Source organism: Lycorma delicatula, chromosome 6, assembly GCF_047948215.1.
Source record: "Lycorma delicatula isolate Av1 chromosome 6, ASM4794821v1, whole genome shotgun sequence".
Classification (NCBI taxonomy): Eukaryota; Metazoa; Arthropoda; class Insecta; order Hemiptera; family Fulgoridae; genus Lycorma; species Lycorma delicatula.
Window position 1 is genome coordinate 91,438,818 of NC_134460.1, and position 12,859 is coordinate 91,451,676.

At 28.5% G+C, this 12,859-nt stretch overlaps 1 protein-coding gene across 3 annotated transcripts in view; it reads right to left on the bottom strand.

Moving 5' to 3' along the window:
- Positions 1-12,859, bottom strand: part of Zip102B (Zinc/iron regulated transporter-related protein 102B) — a 95,165-nt gene that overhangs the window by 30,730 nt on the left and 51,576 nt on the right. For all 3 annotated transcript variants that reach the window (XR_012756653.1, XM_075368085.1, XM_075368084.1), the window contains exon 5: positions 10,902-11,036. Coding sequence is in view for 2 of the 3 variants with exons in the window: in XM_075368085.1 (XP_075224200.1) it covers positions 10,902-11,036 (135 nt within the window). In the remaining variant the exon portion in view is untranslated. The remainder of the gene's footprint in view (positions 1-10,901; positions 11,037-12,859) is intronic.

Below are 12,859 nucleotides of genomic sequence, written 5' to 3' on the forward strand. Positions count from 1 at the left end.
TTTGCTTCACATAAAGCATCTTCAGTAAAAAAAAATCTATTAAATTTTTAGAAAACTTTTGTGAAACAAATTAATTGTTTTCTTCAACTATAGAATAAATGTAATAGAATTCATACATGAGATTCCTTTCAGATATGAAAGTAAATAGTTTCATTATAATTCTAACAGTGACTACTGAAAAAGAATCTGCCAGAGCTGACTTCCTTCTCTGCAAATCCATCATGTAATAATACATAAAAAATTGCAGAATAAAATCTGTTCATCATAACTTCACTTAAATATTTAATTTATGCCATAAAAATGAGCCAACACGTTAGTCCACATCTCTAATGGTGTGGTGGAGGTAGGAAAACAAAATAAAAGGAAAGTATAATTAGTTATTTAAAAATCAGCAGATCTATTTAAAATGCTATGATGAACTATGATTCAAAATTTGAAGTGATCTAGTCATAGATTTGGAATTATTATCAGCCAAAGTAATGCCTTTGGAATTGGAGCTTGTAAAACAGGATTTTTATTCTATTTATCTTAAAAAAACTCTCAAATACCATATAACATTTTTTAAAGGAAGTCAACAAACACAAATCTTAGCAGGATAAATTTTTACGCATTTTATGAAAATCTGAGAGTTCATTTTAATGATAATAATCTTCAAACATAGAAAATTTAATTTAGTAGTAAGTAATTCAATATTAGTAACATCAAATACTTTTAATAGACCCTTTTTAAATATATCGACTACCAGTTTATTACTCACTATTGATGCAATAAATTCAATATAAACCAAACATTTGTAATTACATCTAAATTCTATTAAATAAACCAGTTAGTAGAATATTGAAGTAAGACATATCTTACCTTAATTTTTCATGAAAGTACTTTTGTGGGATCAGTTTTTATAAGACCGTTCCTCAAACACATCTGATGGTTTACCAAATTGGAAAAATTCAAAGGATCCTTTTCAATTTGAAGATGCGAGATCCAGTGAAAGTACTTTCATGAAAACTTAAGGTAAGATATGTCTTATCTCAATATTCTAAACTAGGTGGTTTATTTAATAGAATTTAAATACAATTTAACATTACAGAGGAATAATATGAATCTTAAAAGGATTAATTTCAGTAAAATAAGTTTGTAATTGTAGATGCTTAAAAAAGAATACTGAGAAGAATAATTTAATAATCTATTTAAAACATCAGCTTTTAAAACGAGCCAGTAATTATTTACTGCTGAAATATCTCTTAATTTGTCCAAGTTTTATTTTTTTTCTTGCATTTTTTATAATTAAAATAGTACAAAATCACTAAAAAGAGGTACAGACTGTTTTTATATTAATTTTCATTATTTTGATTTATAACATTTTAATTTGATGTATAATATGATCAAAAAATTATAATAATGAAATTTAATTTAAACTCAGGGGTCCTGTATTTAACAAACTACTGAAATATCTATCTTAATATGTATTATTTACAATTTTCCCCTTTTTAAAATAAAAATGTTCACTCAGAATAATTTGAACAAAAGATTAATTTTTTGCAGTTTTTGCAATAAGATTGTTACATTTAAAAAAATATAAATTTGAATTTTAAAGCATGATCCTACTTTACTGAAAGGCATACAGAAAACTCTTGCGTATACAATTTCAGATAATAGTAGGTAATTCTTTCAGGCAAAAACAAAAAAAAAATCATGGACCATATACAGTCTATGAGTTTGATGAGCTAGACCTTTCTTTCTTTTTCCTGTTTAGCCTCTGGTAATTAACTTTCAGGTAATACTTCAGAGGATGAATGAGGATGATATGTATGAGTGTCTTGTACAGTCTCAGTTCAGCCATTCCTGAGATGTGTGGTTAATTGAAACCCAACCATCAAAGAACACCGCTATCCATGATCTAGTATTCAAATCCGTGTAAAAATAACTGACTTTACTAAGACTTGAACGCTGGAACTCTCGATTACCAAATCAGCTGATTTGGGAAGACGCATTCACCACTAGACCAAGCCGGTGGGTTTGATATTCCTGATCTAAGAAACTACACTTTTTTGAAAAATTGCACATGTATTTTTACCAGTAGACAGTAAGAAAAAATATTTATAATTTTGGCCAGAACTCAAATTATCTTTAAAATCCAGTAAGATTATTAACAATTACATGAACTTAAATTGTTTTTAATTTAATTTGCAAAGAATTTATTTTTAGTAACAGTAGCTTCTGAAATATCTGTAATACTTACATATATGTAAGTATTAATCTAAACTTTCAATATATCCTTGAATTACATAATGTCAATTTAAACATAAAAAAGTAATGTTTTACTGTTGCAGTATGCAAATAATTTTAATATAAAATCATAAACGAACATAATAGATTAATAAAAACTATAATAAATAAAATAATTTAATTTCTTACTTATAGTATAAGCAATAGAGTAAGTTGCTTATGTTTACGTAAAATTAATATGAAATATATTAAGTTTACATTAAACATATTAACAAAAATTGAACAGATTATATAGAATTATAAGGCAAATTGTGCTACATCACACAACATGTAATTCACACACACACACACACACACACACACACACACACACACACACACACACACACACACACACACACACACACACACACACACACACACACACACACACACACACACACACACACACACACACACACACACACACACACACACACACACACACACACACACACACACACACACACACACACACACACACACACACACACACACACACACACACACACACACACACACACACACACACACACACACACACACACACACACATAATATATTAAAAACAAAATTGTTAAATACACACAAATATACAGGATTTTATTGATCTCTTTTTATGGGATAACAACATTTAAAAACAGGATATTTAAGGAGTAACAGGATCCTTTTTGTAAAATCAGGAAAATGAACAGTAATTACCTGAAACTAAAAATAATAAATTAGAAATAGATAGAAAAATGCAAATTATTTACATTAATTAAATATTATGCATATAATGAAGTACAGTAATCCCTTGATTTACATAAAATATACTTCATGACTAAAACTTTTGTCAAGTCAAAACAGCATTTTCAAAAAATTATTAAGAATTTAAACGTGGAAATCTAAATTTTTAATTAATAAAATGTATATGATAATTGTCCATAATATGTATTGAATACTTAAAAATTAATTTAAAATTGTAATTTCATTAGAGCTATGTAATAATAGTTTACATTTTATTTGTTTACACCTGATTTTTCCTGATATATTGATTGAATAAATTTATATTTTGTATACTAAAGGGTGGAGTAGAGAAAACGCATGTTTTTTAAACCACTAGTACTCAGCAACGAGTAAAGGTACTGACTTTTGGCAACCTCTGGTGGAGAGCTCAGATTACGTAGTTTCAGTCGCTAGAGTATTAGAGCAAAGAACATTATTTGCTATCGAGCAGTTTTTTTTTAGAAAAAATTATTCTGTGGTCACAGTTTAATGTTTTTTCGTCAAAATTTTAACGTTGAATGAGGTGCACTTCCAGATCAAAACATACAACCATGGGTTGAGACGTTTAGAATTGTTGGATCTGTGCTAAAGAAAAACCCATCTGGACTTCCCCGTTCAGTCCGAAGTCTGGAAATCAGAGAAAAGCAGTAAGAAGAGCAGTTCTTACAAGTCTGAAACGATTCACCAGGTGACAGGCTATAGGGCTGGGTATGTAGTCGCTTGCTTCATTGGATCTTACAGGGTGATAAAATTTCACCCATACAAAATAATGTTCGTCCAGCAGCTAAAAAGGATTTTGTGCAATGAAAAGATTTTTGTGACATAATGAACACTATTCTCACAGAAGATGCAAATACCCTAATAATGATGAGTGACGAAGCACATTTCCATCTGGATTGCTATTTTAATGTACAGAACTGTCAGTACTGGGTGTCTGAGAACCCACATGAACTACACCAAAAATCTCTCCACAGCTTAAAAGTAACGAAGTAGTGCGGTGTCTCCAAGATAGGGATTGTTGGTCCTTACTTTTTTGAAGAGGAGGAACTGCAGTTACAGTGAGATCAGCATGCTACACTGACATGTTAAACAACTTCCTGTGTCTAGAACTGGAAAGGCATTGAGTGAACATGAGAGAAATGCGGTTCCAACAGGATGGTAGCACAGCTCACATGGCAAGAGCATTAATTTAAGTGGTTCGCCAAATGTTTCCTGAACATGTCATTTCATGATCTGGCAATGTTTCTTGGCTCACCTGATCTATTGATTTATACTTTTTTATGTGGGGCTACCTGAAATCAAGAGTGTACATGAACAAATCACACAAATTGAAGATAGGAAAATTTCTATTGATCAAGAAATTGAAGTTGTGTCTAATGAAATGTTGGAGAAAGCCGTGCAGCAAAGCTGAGGAGAGCCTCCGAATTTGCGTCTGACAAGAAGGACATCATTATACATTGACATTATTTTCCAAACCTAATTAAGGTATGTTTATTTCAAAAATGCAATAAAAATATTATTTTATGTAAAACTTTTTTTTCTATAATTAAAATAATCAAAGTTATTCAGTAGTGAAAAACATACATTTCCTCTGCTCCACCCTTTATAACGATTTTCTCAAAAAGCTTATTTATAAGAAATAAATAAATTAAACAGAGAAGAAATGAAAATAATTTTGGCTTGTTCTACTGGTGAAATAAAGGAAAAATAATTATAAAAATAGCTTTACTTTCAAATTATAGCAAGTAAAATATTTTGCCTTGATTTCTGCTCCAATGGTAAAATGAATATGTACTAAAATTCTTGGAACACAAATCACAAAGAAAAATTAATGATTGATTGCACATGTTTTTGATTTGAAAAATAAAAAATGAGTCCTAGAGATCAGCATCTCTGCAGTAGTTAACAAGAATTATCCTAAAGCCAAAAAGTTGGAGTAAAAACATACCTTTTTTGGTATAATGTTACTTTGTATTGCCATTAAGAAAAAATACTTCATAACAAAACTTATTCAGGATTAAGTTTGTAAACTTGTTGTAAGTTAACTAAAACTAATAAAAGGTTTAAAACAAAACACGGACCAAAATATGATACATAAATAAACATCATAACTTTAAATCAAACAAAACATAAAATGTTTTTTCATATAGCAAAAAAAACTTTAGAAATACAATTATTCAAATGAAAAAAGAATTGTAAAAAAGGATTAAGAAATCCTTAGGAATGAAAAAAATGATTAAAACAAAAAATCATTTTAACAATGGTCTTCTAAGTAAAGTATAAAAAAAAATTATGTAAGTCTTTCATTAACTATTCAAAAAATGTTCCATTTCCACAAGTTGACAATCTAGATGAATCAGCAATCAAGTTGATCCATCTATACCTAATGTATTTGAATAATTTTGTAAGCTTACACATATGAATTAAAATACAGGTAAGTCAATGGGTATCAGTCTAAAAATGCCTTTTCAATTTTTTGCTGTATATGCAGAAATAATTTAATTTTTTACAACTCTTGTAAGATGCTAACTGCATACTGTAATTATCATGGAAAATTTCCTAATAGAATTCTAAATCTTTGCTCTGGTATTTCATAGTTCACAAGTGAGTGGTTCATTTCCATCATCTTCAGATTATGTTGAAATCTAAGAATATTATATTGATGAAAAAGAAAATGTAATTAAGCACCTTCAACATGTTCCTGAGCTCAGTATAGAAGGATTTCCTATAGCACTGGATTTTCAGACAATAAATTGTGGCAAATAGTTCCTATCCTGTCCTAATTTTTTAATCTCACTATATTCATGATATCTATTCTATATTCTCTTTAAAACTTATGTTTATTTAATTTTTTTTTATTCTTCAATTTTTCTAATCTATATCTTCCTCTACATTTTTTACCCTCTACAGATCACTTATTTCCAAAGCAGGAAGTCTCAATATACAACCCACTAATCTAGTTTGTCTACAAAATTATTGCACAAATATCTCTTTTCTTCAATCTGTCTTAGGCCTCTTCATTGTCTCTTCGATGTACACCACTTTACCTTCTCACCACAATTTCAATACTCTGCTGTAAGACCAAAAGCCTATACAGATTGATTTTCGCTTTTCCTACTATCTGTCTCACAACTATTAAGTGCTACATTCTACATCGATATTTATACAAAATTCTTCCTAATCCATTGATCTACAGTACATCCTAGAAATCCCCATACAATTAACAAATCTCAAGCAATTAACAAGTTGTTTTGAAAATTACAGTAATTGGTTTCTAAAAAAATACTTTTTTACTGAGATTAGTAACTCTGTTCTCAAGGTTACAAGGAAACTTGCTTTCCTGTTTCAGTTGCAAAGACAAGGCTGATGTGAGCAAATCCAGTTAATTAAGAGCGGTTGATAAGTGTTTGGTGCACTAATGATGAGGCAAATAATGAATGCATTTTGTGAATGCTTCAACAAAAATCTGCCTCGTAAAGCAACAATACTTCATTGAAAATGTACATCAGCTTTCAGCAGCAGTAAAACCAAGTGCGTGATGGTTGAAAGAAGTCATGAGTGCAAATATGTGTTGCTGCTGCCAATTCGATTGAACAGTTTCAAATTAAAATCTATTGGTAAATGAATAGCCAAACTTAATATACTGTGGTCATTAATGCATGTTCATATTAAAAATTACTAGAATAATATATAATTCTGATCAACTTTTGTAAATGAATTATTGGATGGAGAGATGGTATATGTTGGAACCTGCTGGGTTCCAGTGTCCTGTGCTAGTGTTGTTTTTTTTAATGAATGTACAATTTACTGCAACTTAAAAATCAGGAATTTGGTTTTTTGGTCTAAGGAGAATTCTCATTTTGAGCATGAGTTGAAAAGAATCCAATATGTGATGAAACAGTTTCAATGTTTACCATGGAGCACTGACCTTACCACACCTGATAACTCATTGTGGAGAATAATCAAGGCCTACATATTTCAATGTCAATGGGCAGCAAATGAATAATTGCACAGTGGTATGGAAGAGGCCTTTTGACCATGACTTGAGATGCTTAATATCAAGGAGGCAGGGAAATGCATAGCTCTGTGCATTCAGTATGATGGTGCACACACAGATCCACTGGATACAAGTATAAATGTTAAAAATACTTTCCCCAACTTGTATTTTCTCAGGGTAGTGACTTCTCAGACATATCTGTATATTTAACATTTGCAAACTTCTTTTTAACAAATGAAAGGTCTTTTTGCTTGAACAAGTCAACTTTTGATGTCTTTCTAACTTCAATAATCCTTTGCAATTTTAATATATTATTATCTTTTATGTCCTTCTTTATTATTTTTTCTATTCTTATTTATTTTCAAACTGAATTTTTATTTGATTCTAAAGGTCATATTCCATTTCATGCCATATTTCTCTGACTCAATGCTGGTTTCCATAAAAAGGATAATGTCATCAGAAGACAAAACATTTTTATTTTCTAAAATTGATTTAATTATATACCTATATACAAAATGAAGCAATGAAATTTTTTCTAATAAATTACTTTATTATTTTTTTAATTATAATATGTACAGATATCAAACACCAAAAAATAAAATATATATATTTTATTTTTTGGTGCTTAAAATCCAAAATATAAACTACACAGTAATATTAATAAGAGTTATTTTCCTAGGACTGAAGAAATTAGATTCATCATAGTTTACTTTTAACTACAGTCATGAGGAATTTGATAAAATCAAATTTTAGATATAATGAAGATAAATGATAAGATATAAAAACATGAAATCTGAAAACAATTTAAAATGAGAAAGTAAAAGCTGAATAGAAGTCACAGAAACATACAATATATTGAATAGTTTTATGAAGAGAAACTTAGTGAATGTTAAGTGAAAAAAGAATGCATTATCATATACAATTAAAATATAAAAAAAAGTTAAAATAATTGTTTTTTTTTAACTTGGGAATTAGTCATAGAACATATGAATATTATATTCAAATACGGTGTATGTGACATACATTTTTAAATTTACATAACACATACAATCTATTAATTTCAAATTCTCTTTTAAATTATTAAAAATATTAAAAAATTCACATAAAATGGTTCTTTAATCCGTAACATTAAAATAATACCCATTTTTTTTTTCCATTTTGGAGTATTATAACAACTTTATAGTAATATTTATGATGTAATGTAAATGGTTCTTCAGAATGTTTATCATTAATTATAAGGTAGTTTATCATATAAAATAAAAATTAACTAAATTATCTTACGGCAAGAAAATTATAAAAAGTCTAATAAAAAATGTAAAAATGCAAAGTAGGACTAAAACTGGATAAATATTACGAAAAAATACTGATACCCAAGGAGAATACATCCCTAATAACTTCTTTCTAAAAGTTTTTAGAAGCCAGTCAGTACACTGTCTCACATTACAGCAAATTCGGCAAAGTATTATTGTTAAAATATACTGACTATGTAACTGGTATTTCTTTTTCTATAATTATGAAGATAACACAAAAATGTCTACTTTACCAGCTAAAGTTGTTCTTGGAAAAGGGAGTCAAACTGATAAAGAAGGCACAACCCCATAACCCCTATTACATACACATTTCAGTTCTCAAATTATTTTCTGACAAGAATTGATAAAACACTGACATTAATTGGGATTTCTTGAAAAAAATACATTTTTTACAAATAAAATTAATATGTTAGCTCATTCTATCAGCAATAATTAGAGAAAAATTTAACTCCTCAATAAAAACGCTGTAATTTTATTGAGGAGACAACAGACAACCATGTTAACTTTATTGAATAACACTAAAAACATCATGCCACAATGATGTCTCAATTAAGCTCATTCAATTTGTAGTGATATTTGACATTAGTGCTACTTTCTTTTATTATTATTTTAATTAATTCTATTAATTTCAAATATCAAAAAGGAAATATAAAAATAATGTAAAGAAGTTCTATCATATTTAACAATAAGTTCATATTAGCCTTTCTGCTTCATATCATTTACTCTCTTCTTCCTCATCATATCACATGTCTTCTTTGATATTTTCGTTTTCCATAATTTCTAATTTAATTTACAAGCTTTCCAAAATTATAAAGCACTGCACAAGCAACATTTACTTTTGGAACTAGTACAAGGAATTACTTGTTCAGTTTCCTAGTACAATGAATTTTTTCTTCAACTGACCAAACTCTTTCCCTGCAGCATTGGTGTTGTATGTCTCCTCTTTTCTATTTCTAGGGGTTTTGAGTGGTGTCAGTAACCATGGTACAATCTCTTATCCACTTTTAAACAATACAGAAACTGATCTCTTATGTTCAGATAACAAACTTGTCTGATTGAAATACTCTTCCATATTTTGTTATCATGTGTACTCCCACTCTACAACTGATCTTTATTTAAGAATTTTTCTTCTGCTTTGCAAGTTACTGTACACTAATACTTTGAAATCCTTATCTATTTACATATGTAACCTTATAATGTTTTGAGTTTTTATCTTTATGTGGGTTCAGTCTACTCCTCCTAAGACTCTGAATTTTGAAATGTGACAATCAATTTTCTTATGCTTAATTTTGTCACAACTTTCAGGAAACTGTATTCAATCTGTGGCTTTTTCATTAAGTTTTTTGTAGTATATTATTAAACGTATTGCCAACAGTTGTTCTACCAATCCAAAAGGTCTTCAGGTACACCTGTTTAATAGCCAGGATTACCAAGATAATGCAAAAATTTTAAATTTAGACCTTAAGGCACCACCTCTTATTCCATTATTTTTCAGTAAAAATGTCGGTGCTAAAAACCAATACCTTTGCTTTCTCAAAACGAACTATCTGTATTACTTGTCAACAGGTTCCCTTTAATACCAGTTTATTTTTTGTCAGCAAATATTTATAAAAGCTGCTATTCTCATAATGAATTGTAAAGTAACACAATGCCAAACTGAATAATGATCAATTTTATAATGGAGAACATTGTAAAACCTTTATTCTATTCTATTCTTCTATTCTTCTATTCTTGTAATTTAAAATAAATACTATACAGTTCCACAATCTACTAGTAATTACAAGTAATAATTGGTATTGACAATAAGAATTGCTGTAAGTAAAGTAGTCTCTAAATCAATAAACATTAATTTTTTTATTCTGTTTTGAAAAACAGCAAATAAAAAAGGTGTTACCTATTTTCATTCAGCAAGCCCAATGATATCTTTCTTTAATACCATATTTATCCCACCAAACAGCTCATGTACATAAACATAATGTTTTAGTTATATACACAAGTACCAATAAATACCATCAAATTATGTTTACTAATGATAAACTAGAATTAAAAAAAATATATAAAATCCTACGACATACAGTAAATAACAAATAAATTTATGAATAAGATCAAACACACGCAAAGTAAACAGCTATTAATAAACAAAGCATATATTGGTTTTTGCTGTTTGTACTATCAAAGGATTAATCCAGATAACAGTGATAAAAAGAGATAGATCTATTCAGAGCACAGTAGATACTGAAATTAAGAATAGGAGAAAATACAGAATTAACATTCATTTAGAAATGTAGCAACAAGTCTAAATGAAGATGATAAAACCTATTTTCTCAATTTTGTTGATTGATCCACCTGTTGTAAAGAATTAGTTAGTGGATTATAATATTATAACATTTATAATTTTATCAAAATAAATGATAACTGAACAAGAGAAAATATTTACAGCATACAATCAGAAGTGCAAGTGAAAATTTGCATCAATTTATCAGAACTGATATGGATGTTTTTTAAATTTTAAAATTGCCTGTAAAAAAATTTAAAAAAAAGCCATTTACAAAAATGCATACCTTGCCTATACCAAAATAAGTTATAAGTGATAAAAGTGGAGCTGCTAATGAAAAAACTAATAAATGTCGTCTTATCCGTTTTCTATCAACTCCTTCATGCATAAGAAATGTAACTAGCCCAAAAGCTGCTGGTGCCTGAAAATTAACATAGGAATAATTTTTTAATAATTCTGAAGTTAACCACATAGCAAAATATTAAGAAATTCAATTAAGAATGCCAAAATATACATTTCACCTCACTCTGTAGTTTTTAGTTTACTATTAAAGAAAAAAAACTATTATTTCTTTAGAAAAAAGAAGAATATGATCAAAATGTAAAACAATAGAAAAAAATTAACGATTTAATTAACTCCCCATAACAGAATTTAACTCTAACTAAAATTTTTAATGAAAATTCAATTTAATGATGAGAACTTGTCTTGATTTTCAAATAAAATGTAATAAAAATAAACAAATTAAAATAAATCAAATGTAATCTCAGCTAAGAAATACATTTGTAAAACAAAATATTTTTTTAACAATAACATATTAAAAAAATATATCAAAACTGACCCGACCATTAGTGATGGCTTAAACAAATAGCACATAGAAGCTAGAGAAAATCCCAATCAGGCAGACATTAGCAATATTCCACATAATCTATACATTATTTCAAATTAAAACTACAGTTTTATTACATTACAATTAATGAATGTGGAATTCCTATCATATCTTCCATTTTTAAGAAAGTGTGATGTGGAATATTAGAAATAATGAACAAAAAAAAATGTATAGCTAAGAAATACTGATACAAAAAATATTACTGTTTAAAAAACTTTATAAATATGTGAACTGTGCAAGTCCACACAATGTTGCTGCTATACAAGTTATTTGGGGAGAAAATCATTTGGTTTATGGTCATCCAGTTTCACAGATTTATCTCCCATAAATTGTTTTCTTTGGATTATTTAAAAGAAAATGTATTTAGAATAATCATAGCACAACTGATCATTGAAATTTAACTACTAATGTAAAAATTAAGAAATAAAGAAATGCAGAGACATACAGTACAATTATATTTCACAGCTTCTGTGATTAAAAGTTAGAAAAACAAATGTATTATACAGGTGAGCATAAGTTACACAACCCTGAATTCATTAATCAACTGAAGTGGGAAATTTCAGCTTTCAGGATGCCACAAATAGGTGGGTTGGTAACCCTTGATCTTGTAGCAATAACCACAACAACCAAGTAATTTCTCCCTCTTTGTTTGTCAGTTGCAGGTGTGCTATAAAAAGATTTCACATGTTTTACATAATATTAATGTTCATTATTTATTCAGGAAAGTTAATTTAAAATGAAATAGTTTTATACATGCCATAAGATCAAATGTAAGCATTAAATCAGCAATTTCTCACATAGTTGCTCAGTAGTGTGAATGACCAAAAACAGTCCAACTGATCAACAATCTTTAGAACATGTTTGTGCATTCTTTGAACAATCACCTCATCAGTCAATAAGATGGTTATCTTTATAATGTCATATGGAAGTATCTCCAAAGCCACAAAGAAATTAAAATCATGTATGTACCATATTCACATCTTGGAGGTATTCTGAGAACCCAATCACAGGAAAAAATTCAATTATTGTAAATGGTTTATGTGCTTTATTTGCAGTAATTTTCAGATTTTGGATAACATTTTCTTTAGTGACAAGGCATGGTTTGATTAAGTAACTATGTAAACAGCCAGAACAACTGATATTGACCCTCATGTTTTCCACAAAATTACATACATTCAGTAAAGATTGGAGTTTAGTGCACAATTTCTCAGAACAAAATAGCAGGTTGAATATTTTCCATGGAAATAGTTACATCTTAATTCTACCACCAGATTATAACTACCTTCATAGCACTTCTAGAAGAAGATGAACTCAATTTACTTATTGCAGGAACATAGTGCAAGTCCTATGAGAATTCT